General features: G+C 40.5%; 2 protein-coding genes across 3 annotated transcripts; one reads left to right on the top strand and one right to left on the bottom strand.

Annotated features, from left to right (window-relative positions):
- Positions 1-816: 816 nt before the first annotated feature.
- LOC105934504 (microfibril-associated glycoprotein 4-like) lies at positions 817-9,999 on the bottom strand. Its single transcript, XM_036140199.1, has 6 exons — positions 9,916-9,999; positions 4,018-4,170; positions 2,060-2,098; positions 1,867-1,963; positions 1,600-1,767; positions 817-1,238 (listed from the first exon to the last, which is right to left on the bottom strand). The coding sequence occupies exons 1-6, from the start codon at positions 9,949-9,951 to the stop codon at positions 994-996; spliced, it is 738 nt and encodes a 245-aa protein (XP_035996092.1). The 5' UTR covers positions 9,952-9,999; the 3' UTR covers positions 817-993.
- On the top strand, positions 9,329-24,226 carry sapcd2 (suppressor APC domain containing 2). 2 transcript variants are annotated; one of them, XM_012874487.3, is made up of 6 exons: positions 9,329-10,358; positions 13,962-14,095; positions 19,602-19,748; positions 20,769-20,870; positions 23,368-23,484; positions 23,575-24,226. In XM_012874487.3, exons 1-6 carry the CDS (start codon positions 9,605-9,607, stop codon positions 23,701-23,703), a joined length of 1,383 nt encoding a protein of 460 aa, XP_012729941.2. In that variant the 5' UTR covers positions 9,329-9,604; the 3' UTR covers positions 23,704-24,226. The 2 variants fall into 2 exon arrangements, with proteins under 2 accessions (XP_012729941.2, XP_012729940.2); XM_012874486.3 differs by having other exon boundaries at positions 23,365-23,484.
- The last annotated feature ends 2,965 nt before the right edge of the window (positions 24,227-27,191 follow it).

Raw genomic sequence — 27,191 nt, 5'->3', positions numbered from 1 at the left:
TATTCTCCCTTAACTATTTGTCCTCATTGTTTCAAGCTGCCCCAGGGGGGGGGGGGGGGGGGGGGGGGGGGGTTCTGTGGATTTTGTCTCCTGTCACTCCATTTCTCCACATGTGCTTTATTTAGTCCCTGTGTTGTGGTGTTTTAGTTTCTTTAATTTCATTACCAACACATTTTATGCCTCAGGCAAATCATAACAGAATTCATGCATGAACCGCCTATTTAATATGAAAAGGGGTAAATCTGGGCATTTCCAATCCAAATTATTGTAAGTGATGAAAATGTAGTTTTCATTGTATTATGGTCAGATAACCAAGACTGCTAATGGTTGACAGTCACCATAATATCAGGTCATAGCTTTTCAGAACAGTAAGCAAAATCCAAAATGAGTTGCTGAATAGTAATAGTGGAAATTTATCCTTTAAAATCTATTAAAACATTACGAATGACAAATCTCAGACTCATAACAGTCATTTGATGAACTAATATTCACAAAATTAGTATCCATAAAAAAGTATTGGTACAGTTGGTCACCTCTTTGTGGCTTCAAACTTGTGAGAGGGAAAGATCTGGGTTTTCAGGCCCTCATTCTCCAAACAGCAAATCAGATTGCTCTGACTCCCTGGAGTACCTGGCTGGTGTCCTAGAAGGGGTGCTGTTAGGACACTTTTTTGGACCTCCATTCTCTAGTAGAAATAAATGTAATTTCAGAAGAGTCTATGTTTTTGGACAAAACTTCAAAATGTTTGCTGGGCCGTCTGATTTCTGGGTTTTCACTTCAAGAGAATACAGACAAAAAGGCAGAACATCCGTTTGTTTCTTATTTATTGTCAAAACACAGCAGAATAAACCATCATATCACAAATCCAACCACCTAAAAAAGTTCACAACTCGCAAGCAACACCTGTTTTCAATTTGAAGAGGTAAAATTGTGAGCTTCTGATCACGGGAAACATCGACTTGTAGCGGTCCAGAGGATGTTTGTCCTGCAGGTTCATGAAACAGGACGGATCATAAAGTTTATAGACTTTAAGGAGTAGTTACTGCCCTTCCATGTGGACCACTCCACTCCAACGCCTTTGATGGTATCATCAGCCCCCCAGCGATAAACCCCGTTTGGGTTTGTAAGATGACAGTTGTTATACCAGAACGCCCCCAGGAATAATCTGGGACAGTTGGCTGAATGATCTTTGTCGTAGGTGGAGAATTTGTGTCCGTTGTGATAACTCAGTGAGTCTCCTGCAGGAGCAAATATCAGAGAGGGATATTTGAAAAGATTTCAGAGCAGGAACATGATAAATGATATCAGAGCACAGAAATATTGACATGAAAACTAAACTAAAAAACTTAAAATCTCACAGTTTAAACAACAGTCAAATAATTCTGTTCTTATTTTGTTTCTTTCTTAAACTTGTTAAAACTGAGCAAAGTTTACAGGACCAGAACGTTCCAGCCAGGTTTCAGTGCTCAGCATAGGTCTGTCACTTTGTTCATGCAAATAATAAGATTTTCTCAAACACGATGCTTAACGTTGCTGCAATAATGTCAGAGGTACTTGTTTAGTTAGTCTTAAAGCTGCGGTCCCACCCCTGTTACCCACCTGCCCCTCCATCAGTGAATCCAGACACATGCAGGGGGTATCCCAAAGACTCTGGACCGACACTGAACCAGCAGTACCGCGCGTACTCTGTAGTTCCTTCGAAATCCTCCATGATGACCAGGAGCTCAAACTTTTTCTTGCAACATAAATGGTACAGGTTCTTCAGACCTGAAAACAGAGACACAGAGAAGCTGATCTCAGAGCCTCCTTCGTCTTGTTGGTTCTCCCTCATCTTTCATGACAGATGGATTTAGCTTCATAGCTCACCGAGCCAGTACTCTCCGGCCGCATTCCCAAAGCCTATCTTGTAATGGGCCCAGGGCCTGTAGAAGTTCACTGAGCCATCTATCCTCCTCTGGAACACCTGGGGCGAAGGAGGAGGTGGTTAACCATCTGTCAATCTGTCAATCAAAGCCATCAGTCTGAAGATGAGCTGAAAGTGATGGGTTCAGATACTCACTGTCCACGGCCCTCCCAGGGACTTCATGTCACAGTACACCTGCGGACACACAAACAACGGGAGGTTGTTGGTCATACGTGCAGCTCTGTGAAAAACCTCCTGCTGGTTGCAGACATACTGATGCTCCTCTGCTGACCTTCCACAGGCAGGAATCAGCTTTATCCTTATGAGGCAGCAGTCAGCCTCCTGCAGCTGGACACTTTTTTTATTTTTACCCCCCAGCAATATCTTTGCTGATTTCCCATATTTTATAAAACAAAGCAATGTGCTTCAAACCAGAAAAGTCTGCAGAAACCAACTCAACACCAATGATTTTTTTATGCTTTATTAAGATAACAGTTAATTCTACAGAACAGAACAAATATGTGGCTTATTCCCTGACAGGGAACAAGGATCTAAGATCATTGACTTGATGATCAAGATTTTCTTCTGGTTTTTATGAGAGCGATGAGCCGACAGATATTTGAAGCACAGCTGTTTTCCCCTCAAGTGAATGATAATTATGAGAATATAGTCCCTAAAATAAAAGATCAAGAATTAACTTATTAACAAACATGCTCCTTAAAGCATGTTTAATAGCACACTCTCATAAACACCTACAGGTGCTTGGATCCGGTTACTTACAAACTCAACAATTTTTATCTTCAGCTTCCACTTTATACATTTCATATTGATTAATACTGTATATACTTCAGTGATGGTATCAAGGGGTTGCTGTATTTTATCTGTAATTCTATTGGTTGTGCTGTTCTTTTTACATCTCTCTTTGCTGGTGAAGAAGCAGACTGATGAAGTTGTGTCAATCTCTCTCTTCTGTCTCCTCTTTCTTTCACCTTTTCTCCTTTTTTTTCTTCTCATTTTCTCTCCTCTTCTACTTTTTCAATGTAGTGTCCACATAACATGAATTATTCCCTACATAAATCATAATAAAAGTGTTTACATATATTAATCAAAGCAGAGCACTATGGCGAAAGCGATAATGCTCCACTTGTGAAAATAAAATCTGTTGGGCTCTTTCTGGCATTATGAAAACAATTCTTATTGCCACATTGCCATACAGGACACTATATCTATATCTATATATATATATAAATATATCTATCTATCTATCTATCTATCTATCTATCTATCTATCTATCTATCTATCTATCTATCTATCTATCTATCTATATATATATATATATATATATATATATATATATATATATATATATATATATATATATATATATATATATATATATATATATATATCTATATATATATATATATATATATATATATATATTAGTGTTGCACCGATACCGATACCAGTATCGGCCGGGGCGCCGATACTGCACTAAAATGGTGGTATCGGTATCGGCAAGTACCAACAAATAGGTCACAGATACCATTTTGATGTTTGTATGTTACTTGAACGCAGCCATCTCTCTCACGACACTCACTAGTTTTACTGGATTCACTTTGTATTAGTCTTTTTCCTGCTTTAATAAGGTAGCAGCTTGACAAAGCCATGATACCAATTATTTTACATCCAAGTAGTATGCTTTTCTTCATATATACACACACACATAAATTTCAAAGTAATGGTATCGGTATGGTATCGGTATCGGCCGATACTGCACAGCCAGGTATCGGGTATCGGTATCGGGGTCAAAAAATGGCATCGGCGCAACACTAATATATATATATATAAAAGCATGTTTAATATCCTAATAATAAAGTTGTCAAACTTTCTAAAATCCCCAGATGCAGTGAAAAATGTTGCCTTTTCTTGTTGTAGAGCAGGAGCACACAACTTGTGGATATTTCAAAATGTGATATTTGTTCTCATTTTCTCCAGAGTGGTGAGGAAAAGAATATCAAATTGAACATATTAAAATAGATTTCAGGGTATAATGTTGGATTTCTCTTTCTTTTTTAGTCCTTTTCAATTATTCCAGCAGGTGTGAGCGTACCTGGACAGCAGACGTGGCTCCGACGGGATAGATGATGTAGACGCCGCTGGGTGTGCTGTGATCGTGTTTATAGATGTCACTGCAGTCCAGAGGGAGGAAAAGAGCCGCACAGCTGCTCCACAGAAGAACCAGGGGGAGAAGAGCGGACAGCAGCTGCAGCAGAGAAACGGGTCGCATCGCAGTGTCACAGCTTTTACTTTAACATTTCTTTCTGAAAACCAGTAATAAATGAAGCTTGGAAGTCTGGAGTAAGGTTGGGAAAATTCAGCAAAGAGCACAGCGCCTCCACAGACTGTTTCAGAGAAGCTTATCGAAGCTGTGAGGATCCGAAACTACTGCTGAACATTCAGAGTTTAAAGTCCTGTCCTCACCTTCATGGTGACAGAGTTGTACTCCAGGGATGTTAACCGGGGATGCCTGTCAGCTGGAGTCCTTCCCAGTTCTTCTGCAGGGTTCTGATCACAGTCTGATGCTTTTATAGCCGCCGCCGAGAGCAGCTGCAGCTTCACCTCGATAACACTTTTGACTACATGAGTAGAATTTTTTTTTCCCTTGAGAAAGCCACATTTATTGTGAGTGCAGTCCAACTGCAGGCACACAGACTGTTTGTTCTAAAGGCCCTTTGTGGTGAGAAATGCATGCTGAAAGATTATCTTATCGGAGGCAAATACAAGCTGAGAGCAGGGAAAATAAAGCTGTGTATCGGTGAAAAAAATGACTGACTGTTAATTGCTGGACAACCAAATACTGTATTTATTTTATTGATTGGTTAACTAACAGATGAGCTCAAAGAAAAATAGATGTCTTTGCAGATATTAAGAGCAACTGTTGTTTAAAGCATAAAAAGCCACAGCTGATGTTCCTGTGACAGAGCAAAGAGGTGTGTTCATGGTATTACTCACCACAAGAGTTAAACGAGCTTAGGGAGAAAAGTTCAGAAAATAACCTTTTTGTCTTAATCTGGGGGAGTTAAAATTCTTGCAGTGTTTCTAAGTAAAGATTTAGGAAAGTTTTTCTTTAGACTTTTGCTGTTTTGTAAAACAAATTCTTCAAACAATGTGCCTGAACCAGCAAAAGAGGTTAAAGTTTATTAAGTGGATGAATGCAGAATGGATTAGTGCAAATGATAAAAAAAGGGGGCCTTTTAAGAATTTTAATTTAAACACAGTTAAGGCAGACTCTGAAAACAGCAAATTACAACAAAAGGATTACTTTAATAAATTCATGAAGAAGTGATAACCTTTACAACGTGTGGTGGAGAAACTGAGTTTATATAGGGCAGCGATCAGAGGTAAAACATATTTAAACAATAAATGGTGTTTAAATGTCTTTTGAGGTCCCAGCACAAATAAAAAAATGGAAAAGTAGTTTTTAGGACCTAATCATTTTACCAAGATATAAAATATCAACAATGTTCTATATCCTTTATCTTGTTTTTACAAATATAAGAAATAACAAACATGAGGCACAGGGCAGGGATGGGCACTGATGAGACTGTATAGGATTTACAAATAGGTATTTTATGTCGAGTATATAATCATATATATATATATATATATATATATATATATATATATATATATATGGTAAATGGCTTATACTTGTACAGCGCTTTAACTTGTCTGATGTCCCGAAAATGCTCTACACTATACAGTCAGTCATTCACACACACATTCACACCCTGATGGTGCAGAGCTATGTTACTAGCTACAGCTGCCCTAGGGCAGACTGACAGAGGTGAGGCTCTGACCCAAGGACACAACGGCTGAGATGGTTGGAGCGGGGGGTTGAAATTTAAAACCAATGTTTAAAAATTTAAAACCAAAGGGTTCTGCGCCTTGTTTTCGATTTCCATCAATCAATATTGTTTTACGTTATTTTACTTTAACATCAATAGGAAAATATTTATCTTACCAGAGGTTATGTATAGCTATAAACATAGATGGTAAACAGTCTGATCAATCGATTAGGTACAATTATAGTGTATACTGGATTATTATTGCACAAAAGTCTTGGTATAAATATATTTATTACGCAGCATTTATTTAGATAGACTGTGTAGCCTTGATGGTTATTCTGGATGGTGGTAGGATTTAATGAGCACTGGCTTCTTCATGCTCCTTTTTGAACTAAACATGAGGGATTTTAGTTTTGTTATTGCATTTTTCTTCCTGCTTCTCGGTTAAGGCAGAAACTTTTCTTTTCTTTCCTCCTCTCCTCTCTCTTTCCCCTCTCCCTCCTCCGTTCCCCTGCTTCTGCTTCTGCTTCAATCAATCTTTTTCAAGCCTCTTTTTACATATCTTCCAAATTGTAAATTGTAGATCTGGTCAGCTGGACTCTCAACGCAATTGATCAATTGACCGGGAAGACTGGGTGAAGGAGAGCCCCTGTGCCCGACGGGACATGTGCAGCTGGACACACGGTGGGAGGAGGATCGTGTGTCTGTCCATTTTGTCAGTCGAGGATGTTGAAAATGTGTTAAAAATTGGATTTATGATAACAGGGTTTCTGCTTTTTGGAACTGTTGGTTACCTGGAGTATCAAGAAATTCTGAAAACATGGGGAGCTGTTTCAGCCCATTTTCAGGCTGCCTGAATTATGTGAGGGATATGGCAGCTACCAGCACTCAGACTGATATGCTGTTTAAGCAGAACTGCAGGTCACCTGTGATTTCTGAACTTGCTGGCAGAATGGAGACAATCTTGGAGAAAGCTGGAAGCTGGACCCTGGCAGGATGACCACAATGTTTTGGAATCGCCATTGAGAAGAACCAGCGAGACTTTAAGGCAGACTGAAAAACAAGAGTTTGCCTGCTTGAAAACAAATGCTATTATCAGAATCTGGCCTCCTCGTTGGCCTTTAAAGGCAAACAACCTTAATTTTCTCATAGATGTTATGTAAACATCTCCGCACTAAGCGGAGACTTGAGATGTCCTTGGGAAAGGGAGCAGTTCAAACCCAACCTGAGAAATGGACCCCCCCCCCCCCCAAAAAAAAAAAAACTGCACAGTCTCAATCACTTGCTCCCACCCTAGTGCCCCCAAACACAATACGCAAACATAAAAAAGGGGGGGGGGGTGACTCAATACACACCTTTGCATTCATCACACACATCCCCTATTCCCAAGTCTAGGTGCCGACACCCCAAAGGAGGACCAGGCACCCGGACCTGGCACGTGAACCCTGAAGTCAAGATGAGGAGGGGGGGACTCCACCACAACCCCACCTTCCTGGTTTTTGCTCCGGTCCTGGCCCCCCATCCCGCACCCAGGCCAGACAGCCCACGGGACAGGCGCCCAGAGGATCGTGCCAACATGGCCCGGATGGGCTAGTCAACCAGAGCCCAGTCCCGGCCAGGGACTGAGGCTGTCTTTTAAACACAATGTTTTAAAAAGTTTTCAATTTCCAACACAGCACGGTGACCCCAGCTATCATCGGTTGAAGAATATTTCTCCTCAAGCATGCTGACAAGACTGCAACCCATTTATCTGAAAATGCTGAAGTTCACTTCTTTAAATGCTCCTAAAATCAGCTTAGTAATGTTCGAGCTGTGGAAAAAAACCAGAGGGAACTTCTGATTGGTGTGCTAAGTGATCAAACTATTTACCATGATTAGCTCAAGCTGAGTAACGATGTATTTTATGCAATCAAACACTCAAGGACTATAACCTCTAACAGCATCCTGGGATCCAAGTTTGCATCCTGGGGTCGTGCTGCATGGCATTTGAGAGATCTCCCTGCATGTGTGGGTTTCCCCTCAGTACTCTGCCTTCTACCCAAAACATAACAGTTCAATCAATTGGTTATGATAAATTGGCATTAAGTATAAGTGTGTGTGCAATGCATGATTGTTTGTCCTTTTTGTCTCCACGTTGGCCTGTATCGGACTGGCAATCTGTTCTGGGTGCACCCCACCTCTCACCCAATGACTGCTGGAGCCAGTCACCAGCCCCTTGTCCAGCCATCCGTTGTCTATAAGCAGGAATAGACAATGAACGGATGGATATAAAAGCAAGGTGAAAACCCATACTAGTTCATCATGAATTTGTCACTGTTGCATCCATCAGTGTATTTAACTAGCATAGGTGCAACAGCTCAGCATCCTCTTTGAGTGTGCAAAGTTTCACCAACATGAGGCTCTCCCCTCCCAAATATATTTGCAAAAGTTTGCTTTCTAATGCAGGTTTTATTTTCACTTCAATCCATTCCTTCAATAGCATCTGTCATATTTTCCTTTCACAGTTGTGCAGCATTAAATTAGATTATTTTTAAACTGTTGTCTGGTTCCTAGAAATTGTATTTATTCACTAACATTTTGCATTGCAAGATAGGCCCACCCTGTAGAGAAATCAGGTTGTGCGGCACACAGTGGGATGCAGCTAAGATGGGTGTCCAATTATATTCCATTCAATGCTTCCATGGTGGCACAGTGTGGGATAACAAGTTGAAAAGAAATCTTGGAAAATTTGCTAAACATATATATATATATATATATATATATCAAATTTTCCAAAATTTCTTTTCAACTTGTTATCCCACACAGTGTGTGGATATATATATATATATATATATATATATATATATATATATATATATATATATATATATATATATATATATATATATATATATATATATATATATATATATATATATATAAACATTTGGTATCTGTTAATTCTGAAAAGTATGCTCCTTGCAGGTGTATTACATAAAGGCATGAACACCTTATGGTGTGAATGGTGCTGTTGGTCTGTTGGACCGTGTACCCACACAAAAAATTAAACAATTTATATATATTTTTTTAAATATTAAAGCAAAAACATATATCATGTAATCAATATATTTGTTGCATGTGTATGCTGGTTATAGTCGTGAAACAGTTTCTTCCCTATAATCTGTCATGGGTTAAAATCTCAACGTTAGTCAGTTTTTCAGAGCAGCATAGAGGTTTTAGGTTATTGTATGCCAATTTATCATAGTGTTGTGTTATATGTTTTAGGTGAAATTCTTTATAACATCTCATTATTACATCATTACTATTACAAGCTAGTTAAAGAAAACTTTAGATGTAATTAATCCTGCTATATTAAAATGCTTTGTCCTATATGGTGTGTGTATGCAGGGTCTATTATGTGACAGCTCTTTTTAATTAAAGGGAAGAGTTTGATAACGTTCAGGCTTTATGAATAACGTCTCCGCATAATTTAATAACAAAAGCACAACTCAAACTTAAGCCTACCTCAGGTCGCAACCAATCGGCGTTAAGCTCGCGCGCGCCGCGGCCAATAGCTGGTCACAGAGCGCTCGCGCAGGGTAGTTTGAAGGGCGGTCCCGGCGGAGAGAAAGGAAAGTATGGATCAGAGCGCTGCTGCAGATTTTCCGCGAGGAGCTTCTTTCTGAAAGCTGCAACTTACCGAGTTAGTTTTATTTTTTTAGGTCAAATACGTTGATAAAGACGCGGTTCTGCTACTTTGCATTTATAAATACTTTTTATTTAATACTTTTTTTTTACTACAACGTGGCCAGGCTCGTGTAAGTTGTATTTATTTTGAATGGTTGTCCTTTGCAAGTTATCAATACCTTCATGGCTTTGATAGCGAGCGACCTGAACGGAGCCGCGGTGATTTACAGGCGAGTTGGGTCAAGGAAAGACGCGATTCAAGGCTCAAAAGCGACCAAAATGCAACCCAAGGAGACGGAGTACACCACGGACGGGCTGCCGAAAGCCTTTCTGCACAGCCTCAGGACTCTGTTTGACATTTTGGACGACGACAGACGCGGGTACGTCCACATCTCGGAGATAGAGAGCCGCTGGCAGGGCGCAGACACCAGGGGTCTGCCCGGCGGAGTGCTCGGCTGCCTCAGGAGGGTCACCCCTCCGCATGGCTGCCTCACCTTTGAGCGGTTCGTGGCCGGGCTGCGGTACTCCATGCTGAACCCGGAGAACAACTCCCACTTCAAGGCCCACCCGCAGCAGGGTCCGAGGCATCCCCACAAACACGCCCCGCCGCCCGCCGCATGCAGCGCCGGAGCTCGGGCGGAGAACAAAGTCCGTCCGCTGGGCAACGTGACCAACACCCAGCAGCACCGGGCGCCCTCCCTGCAGAGCCGCGCCCGGCCGGAGGAAGGACCGGGGTTCCCCGCGGGGGGACAGGCGCGCTACGGCTCGGGCTTCCAGAGGTCCGGGCGGAGTTTGGAGCGGACTGCCGTCGCTCCGGAGGACGGCTGCTTCCACCCGGACCCGGGCCAGGCTGCCCAGCCCACACAACCGCAGCAGAGCCGAATCAGGAACATCGAGTCTCTGGCGCTGGAGTCTCCCCAGCAGCTCCAGGAACCATGTAAGTGGCCGCAAACCCAAAGCTTGTGCACGGGCTAAACTTTTTAAGTTTAGTGACGTTCCTCTAAAAATCAAACTATAACTCTTCTGTAAGACCAGATTTTACTGAAAGGTCACATGACTACTAGTCACAATACACATTCCCATGATCCACTTTGACTTTTTCCCTGAATTTATTAAAGTCCAACCAATCATTGAGATCATTTTGCTCATCTGGTCTGTCCATTCATGGAAAAAAAGGAGAGAGAGGGTGAAAAATAGCGACCTGCAACGTGTGAGAGCTATCTATGAGCGTTAATAAATCTATACTAACAAAATGGCATGTAGGCGAACCAGCACCAAAAAATGGCACACACCTCTTGGGTTTCAATATAAACAGGGCCTCTACTCCAATCAGGAGCCCCTTGTTAAATAAATGTTATGGTTAACCTCAAGAGTTCTTCTTCCCCAGCATGCAGCCTGACCATCACCCTGTTCATCATTGTAGTAGATGTAGGTCAAAGGAACCTGAGAAATGATCCTTATCTTATTCAGCCGTTGCAGCTCCTTCACATAAACTCCTTCCTCTCTGACTCTGAGGAGCATACACTAATTCACTCAGCCAGTGTCAGAGTTTGTCTCATCTTTACGCACTCGGGCCTGTCCGGAGCTGGATTAGTAGATCGTCTCTCTCTGTCCAGGCCCCCCCAGGGCTTTTACTGCTTAAGCCACTTTTACTAAGGACAGTGTTGGTTTTCATTCAGAGAGATGGATCAAGGTGGAGAGATAGCCGATCTAGGATGATTAACCCATTTGCACACCTGAACAACATTAAAACAAACTTGTCATGCAAAATGTTGGAATATATACATAAAAAAAAGAGCAAATCAGCTTACTTGCTGCTTGAGTTTTAGACTAAGTCTTAGACTTAGACAAACTTTATTGTCATTTTGTATGCACAGAGTGCGTACAGAACGAAATTTCGTTTGCATACAGCTTGAGAATTTCAGTGAATTGCAGTGGATTTCAGAATAAGGTAACTTTGCAGGATAATAAAGTAAATTTGCAGGATAATAAAATAACTTTGCAGGATAAATAAAGTAACTTTGCAGGTTAATAAAATAACTTTGCAGGATAAATGAAGTAACTTTGCAGGATAATAAAATAACTTTGCAGGATAAATAAAGTAACTTTGCATGATAAATAAAGTAAATTTGCAGGATATAAAGTAACTTTGCAGGATAATAAAGTAGCTTTGCAGGACAGTTCCAGGATAAAGTGCAGCAGTGATTTTTAAAATGTAAACGTACAGGAAAAAGTGGCTTTTAGATCACAATGCTTCATCCCAAGAGTCTCATTTGCCACGTATAGTTTCTTAAGATTGAAATCACACTCATGCTTTTTCTGGCTTTTACAGGCTTCTGATTTTCTTTTTAGGTATGACCTATAATCTTCGGAAATCTCCAAACCACCCAACCTTATCTTTTCCTGTTTTTTATATATACTATACTATATTATACTATACTATACTATATTATACTATACTATGCTATACTATACTGTACTATACTAAGCACTTTAAAAGATAAAAAAGGAAGACGTGCAGCAGATTTTCCACGATAGACGTAGTTTGAACGCAACAAAAAGGAAGGAATTGAAAGACTATTTCGAATAACGAGTTAAAGCACATTCTCTTTACATTCAAGGGTTTGGTATTGCTTGAGGCATTACAGACTGAAAATGGTGCGAAATCTTAGTTTTTACTCAAAGTTTTTAGTATATAAAGTAGTCGATAAAGTAACCAATCGAGAAAAAAACAAGCTTATTGCAATTTCTGGAGGTAGATGGCGGATATATGTATGATTACAATTAAGAGCTATTCCAAAATAGGTCCGTTTTATCTGCGCTAATCTCCTCAGTTCATAAACACTCTTCGTCAGGGTGTTAGGCGTCGTTGACGACATTGGGGGGAATGCTCAGACTCTAGGGACGTCATGAGGCGTGTCCTGACCTGAACCAGGCCTTATTGGCCCTCATCAATGTCCTAGCTCTAATAATGTTGAACATGAGCAAAAATGTCGCAAACAAACCCTCTTAAAAGACGTCGGATGCTGCTGCGAGTTGAAAGATGTGCGGTCAAATGAAAATCTGAGAGTCGTAGGCGCCCATGGCCGTGATGTAATCTCTCGCGTGCGGCCAAAGCCTGACGGTTTAGTCCAGATTACAGCAGACAGAGCAGAGCTCAGTGATTTTTGCCGCTGCAGTGAAATCCTCCCCAAATTCCTAACATTCACCCCCCCTCTCATCTATCGTACTCTGGTGTAAAGGAAGCACTGGTGCTCGTCGTGGAAATCACTGCATCCGAGAGCAATAAAATGCCTCATCGCATACCCCAGAAGAACATCTGGATGAGTTATAAAACTTAACACGCCTGATTGGAGAAGAAGAAGGTTTTAGTAAGCGGCCTATCCAGATCTCTCCCTACTGGAGAACTGGCGCTAGGAGAGTCCAGAAAAATAGCAAAGATGGCAGAGTGGGTTTTACAAATGAAATGAAGGTGGGGAGACAAAGCACACAGTGTGCAGCTGCTTGACATTTTTTTTTAATCTTTTTCATTGAGCTTACCTTATAGTGAAAATACTTGCTGAACTGTTTTTTATGCACTAATGAGCTGAGCACTAATGAAAGACTCCCTGCTGTTGGCCGCAGCCACATTCAGAGGTTAGGGCTCCCTCTTGTGGCATAAAAAGGCAAATACAGGCCACGGATCGCTCAGAAGTTGCTGCGCATCTTATTGCTTCTGTTTGATTGTGTTGGATTAAACTAGCAGAAAATATTATCCAGGCAACACAGCATGTGAGTGTTTCTCCAGAGCGCAGACATGTGCATGTTTCGAAGCTCAACACATTCCTAAGAATAATTTGTGACTCTTAATTTGTGCTGCTATTGCCACCTGAATATATATCAATACATATGTATATAAGTCACTGTGAATGTACATAAGACATCCTCTTCCTTATTTCTATTTTGTATTTTTATTCTTATTTTTTTTAATTTACTTCTTATTTTTGATCCACTGTATAAAGAAGGGCACACTGTATATAACCGATGCACCTTGTCCTACTTTTGGCACCTTCTGATTATTGACTACTGAGCCGATGTGACAAGTGAATTTCTCCAATGTGAGATTAATAAAGCCTATCTTATCTTATCTGATCTTAATTGGAGATGCGTGATATTATGAAGTCACGCGTTTGCCTTATTGTTTCAAAAGATTAAAATATCAGTTGCGATAAATTCGAACATTCCCTCTTTAGTGTCTTGGTCCTTCTCATCAGAACATAAATGTCCTTATTGATATATTATGCAGTCCCCATTGTATTTCTGTTTGTCGTTAATGAGTTATTACAGTGATGTGATTTTAAAGCTGCACGCTGACTTCTAACAAATGTTTAAATCCCTTATGTTTGATCAAATGTTGCTTAAGCAATTAGTGAGGAAATAAAGCCATTTCTTAATCAAGGGAACAGATCGTCACCACATGTACATTCTTCTAGTAAGCGAAAACATTCCAGGTTTTGTGGTATTGTGCTGAAAAAAAATGTTTTCTTGTCATTGTGTCCAGGTATTATGAGATCAGGTTTGCCAAGATCGCAGAGTGAGTCAGCTACAGGATTAGCCGGCGGTTCCAGGCGACATGGGCGGAGTCGGGAGGAGCATAGGAGGCATACCATTTCCAACGGAGTGGATTATGGAATGGTTGGTGCACGAGCCCACACCCTCAATTTACGCCACGCTTTGCTGCTTCTGCTGCTAAGTCATTGTTTCAACATCTTTTACCAGTGGGAGACTAACTCAGCAAGCCAGACTCATTCACCCCAGATAGATGCTCCTTATGTTTTGGTCAACATCAACACTGATGGTGTCTTGAACTGACTGACGTTATCAGGGAGTCTCTATGCTATACAGTTATATTCTAAAAATGCTTAGGTTTCCAGAAAATAAAAATGCATTAGCATGGTTATGGTTCGTCTTAAATACAGCATAACTTCAGTCATTTAATTTTTAAGTGGGTATGTGAGAAATGCAGCTTCTGTTTGAGGCGGACTTTCTCTTTACAGGTGAAGTAAAACCTTCTAATAGCATCACGGCACATACAAATAGATCCTTTCTGTCGTTTAAGAATCCCATCTTCTGAGATCAAACAAACTGACAGAATCTAATAAGACTTTAATCCAACTTTAAGGGTAATGAAAATGAAGGTGGTAAAGTTTTTAATACAACTAATTAGTCAAAACCATTCTGCCTCTATGTCAAAATAAATTAGAATGACAGGTTTAAATAAAAACAGTAGAGATGCACTGATCAGGCATTTTTTTGGGGCAATACCAATTTCTGGCTTTTGACCAATTCCAAATGTATTTTCTAGAAAATCTAATACATAAAAAACAACAAGAACGTGACGTGTTCGGGGTTCCTTGTTACGGATAGTAGTTTTGGATCCAACAGAAAAAACAAAGTTTGCAATATTATCTCAAGTTATTTATATGTGTTTACTGTATCTGATTCATGTAATGCTTTTTGGGTCAACATACATGCTGTTGGTTGATGCATTGATGGATTGAAAACATTGGAAGGTCTCTGTCTTAATTCAGTGAATTAGGGAGAAGGAATACGATTTTTCGATCAGAGGCGATTGTTTGGTGCTATGGATAGATGGATTGGAAATCTGTTTTTACTTTAATTGTTTGTACAATTCTGGCCAGTGTAGAAACAAATACACGGTCTGCGTCTTTACTGGTGTGTTTCCATGATTTTTGTTTTGTGCTTGTTGTGGAAACAGCTAATCCATCTAAATTCGGGATATCCAGTTAACCGTCTGGGACTTTAGGTGAGAAGATTTGTTTTGACTGGTTTTTAACTGGATTTCAGAAGAAGCGTGTAGTTAGAAAACCTGTGTTGAAAACTGGAGTTTAACAGTATTTATATATGTAAACATGAGAAGAAATCATCCATATAGGAAAAGAAACCGGAGGGCACTTCCTATTGGCCCGCGGATTCTCCTCCCACCCCCCTCTGTCCCCCTGCCTCTGCCCCTCCCACCATCCAGCTGAGCTGCAGGACTCCTCTCTCTCTCTTTTTGCTCCCCCTCCCTCCCTCCCTCCCTCATAATTTCTCCCTCTTTCCTGCTCACCTCCTCTCCCTTCATCTTTCTGTGTTTGTGTCGCTGTCTCTGTCTCTCCTCCTTTTGGCTTCTTCTGTCTAGATAGTCGCTGACTGATCCCTCTTCTTCTACCCTCCACCCCCCCTCCCTCCCTCCATCCCCCCACCCACCCAGGCCGTCTTGGCCCGCCACTGCCCTGATGGTAGTGAGCCGGGTCGGGCCAGGGGGCCTGGTAGAAGTAGAGGACTCCCTCGGGCCGCCCGGTCCAGCCTGGGCGGCTGTGTGGGCCGCCTACACAACCGTCTTCATCCCCCTCAGCAACAGCCTGTACAGCAGCAAGGCCCTGCAGTTTTTCCTCTGGGTGAGTAGGTCGGGGGACTGGTTGGAGGAGACTGTGTGTGAGGTGGCTTTAGCGAAGCTTGTTTGTAGGTTTGAAGGTGTGTTGTGACAGGCAGTGACAGGTTGCGTGGCTGGATCTTGTGTTTGTCGGACAGGACGCTGAAGGCGATTCGTCTGCCGTCACTCTGGAAGGAGTGTTTATGGGCTGTGGAGCTTTTATTTCTAAAAAAAAAAAAAAAAAAAAAAAAAAACACTGGCATAATTAGCAGAGAAATAACTTTTTGTTTTATATAATAATGTGTTTTTTTTGCCAGGTTTTGTATAGCAACCTGTTGGTGTTTGTACAGTTTTAGCTGTACAGCTGCTGCGTTTGTCGCTGGGAGTCAACCAGCCTGCGCTCTGTGTTGAGTTTGTTCTCGTTTGCTCAATCGCTTGGATAACAGCAGGACCACCTCCAGTTTCTCAAACCCTTACATCCCTTCCCTCAGCTTGTGGCCCAGACTCTGGGTCGTGTTTCATTTAACTCAGGGACCCCCAGCCCTCCACCCCTATTCTGCCTCGACAAATAATCTCCTGAGGCGTTTTGGCAAAGAACTAAAATATGTTATACGGTGTTATATACGTCCAGCATCAGGCCGTTTTTGCAGCATGTTGTTTTTTTTTTGTTGTTGTTGTTAAATGAGCGATTGTCACAGGAATGCAGCGAGCAGCTCTGAGTGCACAGAAAGTTGACACACCAGGTGGCCGGATGCCAGCAGAGAGGCCTGGACCGAGGCAGCGCGCTGCGCGGACAGCCTGGTCAGCACAACTCAATGCAGCCTCGGTGCGCTGCAGACACAAACACATGCGTTTTTCCCCCCTCACACACATCTCTCCCCTCGTTCCCTTTAAAGAGCGCCCACTGGGGTGGCCATAGTTGAAGTGGATCCACTGTTTCCCCTATTCTTAGGTTGCTGTGGCGTTGCCATGACGCCGGGCTCATGTTCCCCTCCTAAACATTGTCCAGGAGGGGAGTGAGCGCGGCGCAATTGGTGTGGCGCCATTGTTTCGTCCAGCACAAAAGAGCGCGCTGCAGATGCCGGGGTGAAAAGATGGGAGCTTGTCCGCCGTGCAAACTGCTGGCGGACTAAAATCCATTTATTAGATTTAGTCTTGGCAGCAGAAATGCGTTAATGGGAACTGCATGGGAAACTCTAAACAATTTATTTCTCTCTTTTAATGCTCCCCTGGGGAAATACAGTTGGGAAAAAAAGATTTTTTTTTTTTACTTGCCTCAGAGTCAAACGTTTATATACAAGAAGATTACTCTGCCTTTAAAGAACTTGGCAGATCTCACTTGACGATGTCACATGTTGGTAAACTTCTAATTCACAAAATGTGCGGCTCATCTGGGGGTGAGTTTTCAGTCACGCCTAAAACAAACTGCTTGGAAAATTAAAAAAGAAATCAGGCAAGACATCAGAAGGGGAGCTGTGAACCTCCACAAGTCTGATTGGACAAAGTGCAGACGCCTGATAACCTGACCCTAGCCAGATTTATATCGCTCCGCCTAGCTTCACTCACATCGATCTGGGACCTCTCCCATAGAGAGTGATTTCTCCAACCAATTTTACTGTCCAGCCGATCAGGACGCAGGCCTGGAGTTTCATAGATGAGACGTAGTGGAGAAGCGACCGTGACGTGAGACTGGTTTTATTCAGACAACAATGGCGGCTCGCATCGAGGAAGCAAGCGTTAACATTGATGCTGCTATTTCTTCCGTGTTGTCCAATCTACCTAATATTGTTTCATTAAAAGAACATCAGAGAACGCCTCTGAAGGCTTTTGTTGGTGGAAACCATGTTTTCGCCCTTCTCCTGACCGGATTTGGCAAGTTTTGTTTTCCGGGGCAGGTCTGTGGCGGAGCGGTTAGCGCGAACCATGTTAGGAGGCCTTTAGTCCTCGACGCGGTCGGCCCGGGATCGACTCCGACCTGCGGCGCTTTGCCGCCTGTCTTCCCCCTCTTCCTGTCAGCTCACTGTCAATAAAACGCGTGCCACTAGAGCCGCAAACACATTTAAAAATACAATTTTTTTGTTTTTTCCTGCGTCGCTCTCATCAGCGTCACGGGTTAGCTTCGGTGTGAGTGGTTGAAATAACACGTTGATAAAGATGACAGACAAGTGGCTTATCCAATCATATGCCAGGATTTTTGATAAGGCCCAGCCTTCAGAAAAAGCCATTCCTATGGATCAGTCCCAGATGGATGTGAGTGAAGCTAGGCAGAGTGATATCAATCGTGCTAGGGTCAAGTTAGACGCCTGAAGGGGACATGCTCATCTGGTCAACAGAGATATGGATGGGGATGTCCAACCGTCACAACGTTCGGGAAAGAGACGGGTTCTCGCAGGGTTGTCCGAGTGTGTTTCAGTGGGAAAAATGCTGGCTGAACCTGAAGAGAGAGTGAGGAAGAAGCCATTACTCCAAACTCAACAAAAAGACGACATTTTCTGAGACATGCCAGCCAGGTCTGATGAAAGCAAAAGTGAAGTGTTTCGCCATATTTACGATTGTTGTACAAATTTAAGGGAAACAGAGGGACTCTTGCAAGCCTGAAAACCCTTATTCCCACTGTGAAGTATTAAGGTGACGGGACAGTATCATAAGCTATGTTCACTGCAGGTCTTGTTGCTCAGTTGCGACGTTTTGCTGAAATCGGATTATTTTAAGATGGCCGTTCATTATACTATTAAATGCAGCCGCCATCATACTGCAGTCTGAATGGTTCAAGACCGCAAAGTGACCCGCATGCACAGATAACAGAAGACGTCACACAGCAGCGCACTGTTTACACTGCAAAAACAGAACTAAAAATAAGTAAAATGTTCTTTAAAATGAGTGTATTTGTCCTTGATTTGAGCACATAAATAAGATGATTTGCCAATGGAATACGATTTTTACACTTAAAATAGGAACAACTCATCTCCATCATCTTATTTCAAGTGCAGGGTAACTAATTATCTTATTTTAGGGGTCAAAATACTCATTACATTGGCAGATAATCTTATTTACCTGCTCAAATCAAGGACAAATACACTAACTTTAAGAACATTTTACTTATTTTTAGATCAGTTTTTGCAGTGCACAGAAGTAATGGTGAATATAATTGTTTCAAGAAGTGTTTAATAAAGTTTTGGGAAAAATAAAAATCGCGGATACCTCTCCTCGTTACTATTAAAAAGCCGTTGAGCAATGGGAGTCGATAATCTTAAGACCACGTCATAGCAAGGTGAAGAAGAAAGAAGATGGTAAGAAGAAAGCAGTGCAGCAATTACATGTCCGAATTAGTACCACATATGGAAGTGGCACAAATCAGATTTTTTGGGGGGTGAAAGGATCGAAATTGACCCGTTCACACTGCCGTGAAAAAGACAGGGTGACATATGGTAAAAAAGATCGGATTTGGATCACATTTCCCTGCAGTGTGAACGTAGCCATAATCGGTGCATCTTTTGCATCAGGAGGGACTGGTGCACTCCACAAGAAATATGGTATCACGAGGAAAGAAAATAATGTTTAAAATGCAATTCTACAAAATACGAAGAAAATGTGTGTAAACTATTTTGTTATTCTGGCATTTATCAAATAGAAACAGATTTTCCAAATGCTCAAATCTCTTTTTATAAAGGTATATACTCTAAGGTCAAAGTTTAAGCAACTTCCCTGTGATTCTGTCTCGCTGTCTTACAACACTTCCTTCGTTTTCTGCTTTATGTCACACAGCTGAAGCAAATGAAGGAGTTGGAGCAGGAAAAGGATTCCCTGCTGTCGGGCCTGGAAGTTGTGGAGCGGGCCCGAGAGTGGTACCAAGGCCAAATCCACAATGTCACAGAGAGACAGCGACAAGCGGGACAAAGCTCCCACTGCACCGTAGGTCCTTAAGCAACTCCAGAACCGGAAAAATAAAATGGCCTCGAAAAACGACTGGAGAAACACTAACGGCACACAGAAATCCTCACTAATGTATAATTTTTTTTATGTGTAAAATAGTCCAGATATTTATAATTAGCTGGAAAGCTAAAAGTCCTATTCCCCAAATTCTATTTGAGCACGAGGAATAGATGCTCTAAACCTTTGTACCAAGAGACCTCTGGGTTTGGCTGGTTTGTGTTTTATTTTACGTCTGCGTATCCCTCTAAATGTATCATTTTTGATAAAAATATTGCTGAAACCTTTACCTCTTCAACAAAGTCAGTATTTTTCTGAACATACAATTTACAACATACAAAAGAAGATATTTTATGCACCTTACATAAAAATGCTAAAAAGATAAGGAAAATATATTTTTTGGTCTAACGTATCAATTACTGTACAGAGAAAATTTGAAAGCCTGACACTTTTTTATTTATTTATTTAAAGCAACCAAAACGGTTTTCTTTTTTAACAATATGAAGTTTCCTCACTATTACCTCTACGAGGCTTTAAAGGGGTAACAAAAACAGTCTAGTTGACAATATTCTCATTTGACCAAAGCACCCATAGCCAGATAAAGCTCCAGTAGTGCTTAGCAAATACTGCTTATTTATGTTTGTGACAGCAGGACAGAATACGTTCTTTTCTGGAATAAGTCTTTCACTACATGTTTAGTCTACAGTTAGGATTTAAAAGTTGTTATGGATATTTGCTGACTCCAGGAAGCCTCGTTTTGCCTCTGCAAAACTATCAGAAATTTGCAAACGAACGTCAAAACTATTCTAATCGAGTTTTATGCTGTAAACTGAAGAGTTATTTAACAATTATTGAAAATGGGTTTAAAAAAACAAAAAACACTGTGCGTGCTCACAAAGAGGTGTTTAACACAGAGACATTGCCTCTCCTCATTACAAAGTATTTTTGTGTTTTTCTACAACATTCCTCCAGTGAACACTTGGACTTGTTCTTTAATTACAGGAGTTTTTCACAGACGCCAGTCCAAGTCGCATGAATGTCCTCATTCCCAAACTGCAAGAAGTCAATCGCTGCCTCAATGACCTGATTTCCTGCACTGGAACGGTAGGTGTTAAATGTTTCAAGTATGTTTTACTTTAGTTACATGGTAAAATAAAACCTAATCGCCTAAAAGCTTTGCAATTCTGGGACATTTTTGCATTGGTTATAATATTTGTTCCTTTTCTAATACTAGAAAAACTGCAACAGTCCAGTTTCCTCACTGATTTATTTTTGCATTTTTTAGCAAATGCAAAAATAGAAACTGATCTTTTGTTAAAGAGTTTTCAACGATTGTTTTGAGATGTTAGAAAGTTTTAGTCTCGGTTTAGTTTAGATCTTAACAATCCTCTGCCATCTGTGAACAAGACTCCGATTATTCCTGATCTCAGCGACAGGATATTTGGGACTTATTTAAGGAGTTTGGGTTGAGTCTCTCTTCATGATTGTTTTCATGAGGTTGGAAATTGGCTGGATTTTTCAGAGCGATATCATATGAAATACTTTCTTCCTGTCTATTTGTCACAAACCCAACAAAAAGCTTCTTTAAAAAAATTAGACTTGAAATTCATTAAGTTACAAAGAGTTTAAAAAAATAAAATAAAATACCTATACAGTAAAATTTCCCTTTATATTTTATTCTCTAATACTGTAAGAAATACAGGAAGATAAATAATACAAAAGTTTTGATATTTCTTAAAGCAGTATTTTGAAAAAATTCAAATACTTGCAGCAGTTTCAGAAGGTTAAAAGTAGAAATATTGTAGATATCTAAAAAGCAGTGGTGGGATTAATTTTTTAAACTTTTCCTTTTCAGTCGTTTCAAGCTTGTGTCCCAGCAGTTATTTTAATTTTCATGTGTGAAGTTAAGAAGCTTGTAAAAAAACATTAATAAAAAAGAAAGCCACGCATGCTGCTGGTAGTCAACAGAGAGAATGATGTTATGCATAGAACATCAAACTCAATGAATTAATGCATAACACTTAAAGGAGCTATAAGTAATACAGACACCTCGTGGGTCAAATTGGTACAACAGCTTGCCAATCAACAATCTAATATGCCGTTTTTAAACGGTGTGTTGCCGTTGTGAATTTTTACTTCCACAGGACAGGTATATGACATTGTTTTCTGTTCTATTTCTGGTCCACGTCTCTTACTGGCTTCCATGTTGGCAGGCTTCTGCTCTTTGGCCAACATAAAATACCAAATGCTGCGCTCTGTTTTGGGAACCCTGGAAACTTTCATATGATTGGCTCAGGAACCAGGAAGTAAACACGGGCTACACTCTGAACCGAAGTAGTTCCGGACCATACCTTTAAATTTGAAAGGAGAAAAATGTGACTAAGAGCTTCTAGATGGAGAGGACCGATTGTTTATAGGGAATGTTACTACCATCCCAGGTGACAAATGAGAATGATTTAGGTTGATTTTACAGTAAATATCTTACTTATAGCTCCTTTAACAAGAAAGTATTAGTTGCAAAGTTTACAGCTTCTATGCATGTTAATAAGGTAGTAAGTTAAATGGTGACTGGTGTACCGATTGTCAGAAGAAAAGTTTTCTGGCGACAGTAGCTTCAAAAGCGAACAGCGCAGCTCTGTCTACTAGGATTCATACAAACACTGTAATTTCTGCCCTGGCTCTGACCTGCGTTATCTGATGCGCTCCATCCCAACAGTTCAGCCACCAGATTCTTCTTCTTTATATCGTTTAAAACGTAGCAGCAGGGGATGGAAGCAGCTGAAAGTCTCCATTTTCTACACATAATTAGCCAGTGTTTTTCTTGTAAGGTTTTAACTGCGCTACAGTGATAAGGCCATCAAAAAGAATTTTGTAAGGATATTGTAAGGACACCATCTGGCACGCTGGTGCGTCTACAGGTAGATTGCTCTTTTGTCATTTGGCCCAGCAGTTCGCTTGAAACTGTCCTCATTCACTTGGCTCAGACACTGAGAAAAAGAAGAGAGCCAAATGTTGTTTTTAATCATGCAGGGGAATGGAACAGTTGTTGATTAAACTCAATTAATGGATTCTTGAACTTTATCGGACATCCATAGAAGACTCATAAAAAATGAAAACAACTATCCAACAACAACACATTTTATTACACGAGAGATTTAAAGCTGACAAACATCCCTGTGGCCACCTCAGTTTTCTTCTTTTTTTTTTTTTTCTCCGTACCTTGAATTTTGTTTCATGATCGTTGGACAAAAAAGAGAAGAGCTCCCTCTTCTCTAGGATCTAAACAGCATCTTTAGTGAAATTAAATGACATTATTTAACACATTCCACCTGATGGCCCTTTTTTTTTTCAAGAAATTGCTCTTTACAGCTTTTCTGTATAAAACAAAGCATAGTTCTGCTCTGCTGTTACATGTGCTGCATTATAGTTTATATATAGTAGTGAGTGGCTTGTAGTTCTTAAGGCGTGGCTTCACTTTGTAATTTATTTGTGTTTTATTTTTTTTTTTTCAATTTTTAGGTTTTCTTGCTCTTGAATATGTGGAGATTTGCCATTTAAATGTGTGACTCCCCCTATTGCTTACCTGTTTGTGCCTCAGCAGTCATTTCCCAGTGGCGGTGCGCAGACAGCGGTGCTCTCAGCAAACTCCCAGCCTCCGCCTCCAGCTCCTCCACAAGCCATTCAGAGACTAAAGGACCAGAACAGACTTCTCACTCAGGTTCAACACAATCTGCTGACAATATCGTCTAACAAATCTTCCCCCAGTGCCCTGCCTTCCCCTGACTTTCTCCTCCGTCTGCTCTTTCAGGAGGTGACCGAGAAGAGTGAGCGGATTGCTCAGCTCGAGCAGGAGAAGTCGGCTCTGATAAAGCAGCTCTTTGAGGCTCGAGCTCGCAGCGCACAGGACACCAGCACCATGGATTCCACCTTTATCTGATTAGCCTCACGTCATCAAAACAATCATCAGAGACGGATTATTCATCGTGTGGTTCTGTCAGCGTATCTGGGCAGGTCTGATGGAGGGCCAAGAGATTTCTGTTTACCTGACTGAACATTAATGGCAGTAATGCACCTTTTTTAGGTACAGCACATAAAACATCCTCGACTACAAACTGAGGCCAATCTACTACAAACCAAACACTACCTGAATGTGAACACTCCTGACCTGGGTGACCTGAGAGCAAGCTGCTTTTCCAGCTAAAAAAAAAAACAGATCACTCTTCAAACCAGACAGGTCTCATGATCCCAATCACTGCGTTTCTTTGAAGAACGGCGTCTGGAAAATCAACACTCCCTCTTCTTATAAAGACTTTGTATTTCTGCTGCTCAGCTGCACAAGGAACAGAGCACAAACTTCACTGTGAGCAAAGCTCCATTAAAATGGCCAAGAAGGGTGTTTGGACAGTGCAAAAAAAATATATATTTTGTTGGAATAAAATGCCATACTCCAGCTAACGATATCAGCGGCACCCAGTTGCTGTGACCTATCAGTTAATCCTTTTTTTTTTAAGTTTCATACTTATATCAATATAGGAGAGAAACGTTCCTTCGCGTTTACTATTACCTTCCTTTTGATGTCAAATGATATTGCTATCATGTTTTTGCAGTGTTGTTTTTTTTTTCCAAACACAAAGATAAATGACTAAAAAAAGAAAACTAAAGAAAATATATTTTATATTAGGATGTTACATGTTGAGGCTTTTTTTTGTATTTTGGGTCTTTTCCACACATGAGCTGTCAGTTTAAACAATTGCAAATTTTTGCATGTGTTCAAAACCCAGAATGCTCCAAAATAACCCTTCGATGGAGCAAAGAGGACAGAGGCAGTGGGAATCTCATACTTTCCTGAAATAACTGAAATAGATAGATTATTACTTCATAAATGCATAATATCTATATAGAAAGATGGAAACATACAGAACATCATATTTCAGTCGAAAATTAAACATTAGCTTACGTTTATAAACTGATCAGTCTCAAAACTTCTCGACTCGTCTGTAGAGTGAACGCTTTTCCTGTTCAGGGAGCTCTGAACATTACATCACAAAAAATCGCCCAGAAATTTCTACATAACCCTCAGGATTCTTTAATTGAGAAACAACACAGATATTTTTCGCCCTTACCAGCAGAATGTATTATTTAAGAAGGTGCAGGATGATGTGGCTCCTTTTTTTGCACAGGTGTTAGATGTGTAGATTATTCCATCTTTGGGTCACTGTAGATCTCTAATAAGGGGAATGCCACAGAAATAAAGTTATCTGGTTAAGCTGAGTGAGTCTCCGCTTAACCAGATAACAGTTTCATGCAAATGTTACACAAAATAAATGAAAACTATGATAGAAAAAATGGGAAATTACAAATCTCCTACTCTTGGTCCCAGAAAAGTTGTGTGTTTAGCTGACTGACATCAGCTCTGTGTAGGAGTTCATTACAAGGGTGGACAGATCGACCAATCGGACGCCAATTTAGAGAAATAGTGACTGTAAGCTCACATACACAGTCAGCAATGAGTGAAAGAAGGCTAGCCTTCCTTTCTATCTTAATAGATATTTCATTTGTGCATCAAAGAGACTGTTGTAAGGGCCACAAACACAGCAAAAATAACACAACCATATCCATATTATGTCATAAATGAGGTGGTTCCCACCCAATGCTATCACCTTGTAATCTCAGGAAAGTAATCACTAAGCAGGATTCACGTCGAAAATTTTACACAACTAATAATGGCAATTATAAATTATTTAAGAGCTTTCTGCACTTTTAAATTAAACAAAATAATATTGTCAGCCCTAATTAAACTGTTTGCTTGGTCTCATATGAGAATCTTACATGTCCTTGTTGACCTTAACATGCCAAATTGGAGAATATTGGCTTTTCATTACAGTCATTTACACCCTGACAGCTTTGTTAGACTAATCTAACAAGGATGTTAGCCCATCATGTTTAGAAAAACTAGACGTGCGTCTACATTGAAAAATGTTGTCTTTGACTAAATCTACAGCCTGACCCGGCTGCGGGAAATGATCTGCAAAAGGTGTCTTTCCCTAAAAGCACAAGTTAATTCTCTGGACATTTTCTCCTCTGTTGCCTCATGACCTCATGCAAATTTAATTGCCTCTTTGAAGGGCAGCTATACGATGCTCCATATTTGCTTTCTTGGAAAAGTTGACTATGGTAGTAAGCTTTCAGTTGCATGTGTGGAAATGACTCAAGGAAAGCGTACAAACCCCCAAGAGGTTAAACACAAGATTAGGAGAAATCTGGAAGTTTGCACGTGAAAGAAAGCTGTGAGAACGAGTCTGTTAGCTGGTAAATATGTTGCGACAAGATTCTGATGTTCCAATAAAAAATGGCAGGTACTAAAAATCATCTGCAAGTTATTACAGTTTTCTTTTTAATTGTTTTTTTGCTTTGACCTTGTTAAAAACTCAAAATATTTCCCACTGAGAATTTTAACTTTGAAATGTGGAGATTAAAGGGTCGCATGGATATTAAACCCTTTTTTTTGTCTTTGTACGAGTTCCCTTTCCCGAGGATCTTCCTGCATGGATGCTTGTAGACACAAGTCTACACGAAAGTTTAGTTGGTGGGTGTAGGTAGAGCGAAGATAGTTTTTTCATGGTTCTGCTGGGATGTTTGAACAAGTCTGCATCGCACTTATTTAGGGTTTCTGCTGCACAACCTATGACATGTGCAAACCTCTTATCCTTCCAGTCAGAGTACCAAACTCCAGAAGAAGTGATGAAAAAAAAAATAAAAGAGCTTCCTGACAGCAGTTTTTGTTGTGTCTGTTTGCAAATACACATTTCTATTCCTTCTGATTACATTTTGATGTCTATGGTTTGTTGCTTTTTATGCAGTAATGCTTGGGAGAATCTGCTCCAACACAACAACAACAAAGCTGCATTAAAAAATAGGAACTGCAGCTCATGTATGCTTTCTGGTTCTTGTAAACAATTTTAGACGTGCGTTAATATTACGCTACAGGGATCCGACGCATATCTCCAAAAGAATAAACTCCCTTTTATTGTTTTTTTTTTTTTCAAACCTTAAAGCATATTAGATGCAAAAAGTATGCAAAAATTATATTGGATAGCTTTCAATCTTGTGGTTTAAAAAGCACGACTAACAGATTTAGCTAAAAAGTATTTTCCCCATTACATTTGTTTTTCTAAAATTGTGTTACATTTTTTAGATAATTTAACCAATTTTTGCATCAGCCAGTGCTGCCAACTGCACAGTGGTACGCCTGGCAGCACGCCTGCCTCTGTCTGCATGGAGGTTGCATGTTCTCTCTGTGCATGTGTAGGTTCTCTCTGGGTACTCGGCTTCCTCCCACAATCCAGAAAACACTCGAGGGAGTCCTGGTCAAGAGGCAGCAAAGTTACACATTAAACAGAGATACATTAGATTAAATAACTGGTG

The sequence above is a fragment of the Fundulus heteroclitus genome, chromosome 8, assembly GCF_011125445.2.
Source record: "Fundulus heteroclitus isolate FHET01 chromosome 8, MU-UCD_Fhet_4.1, whole genome shotgun sequence".
Taxonomy (NCBI): domain Eukaryota; kingdom Metazoa; phylum Chordata; class Actinopteri; order Cyprinodontiformes; family Fundulidae; genus Fundulus; species Fundulus heteroclitus.
This window is presented reverse-complemented; position numbering and strand designations above follow the sequence as displayed.

What these genes read in the sequence shown, in the direction of transcription:
- sapcd2 (XM_012874486.3), top strand. Translation starts at nt 9,605, where the DNA reads ATGGCTTTGATAGCGAGCGACCTGAACGGAGCCGCGGTGATTTACAGG. An exon ending in CCAGCAGCTCCAGGAACCAT is followed by an intron (nt 10,359 to 13,961) that starts GTAAGTGGCCGC and finishes CATTGTGTCCAG; the next exon opens with GTATTATGAGATCAGGTTTG. An exon ending in GACAAAGCTCCCACTGCACC is followed by an intron (nt 19,749 to 20,768) that starts GTAGGTCCTTAA and finishes CTTTAATTACAG; the next exon opens with GAGTTTTTCACAGACGCCAG.
- LOC105934504 (XM_036140199.1), bottom strand. Translation starts at nt 9,951, where the DNA reads ATGGAGTACCGCAGCCCGGCCACGAACCGCTCAAAG. An exon ending in CCCTGGGAGGGCCGTGGACA is followed by an intron (nt 1,964 to 2,059) that starts GTGAGTATCTGA and finishes CCTTCGCCCCAG; the next exon opens with GTGTTCCAGAGGAGGATAGA. An exon ending in GGCCGGAGAGTACTGGCTCG is followed by an intron (nt 1,768 to 1,866) that starts GTGAGCTATGAA and finishes CTCTGTTTTCAG; the next exon opens with GTCTGAAGAACCTGTACCAT.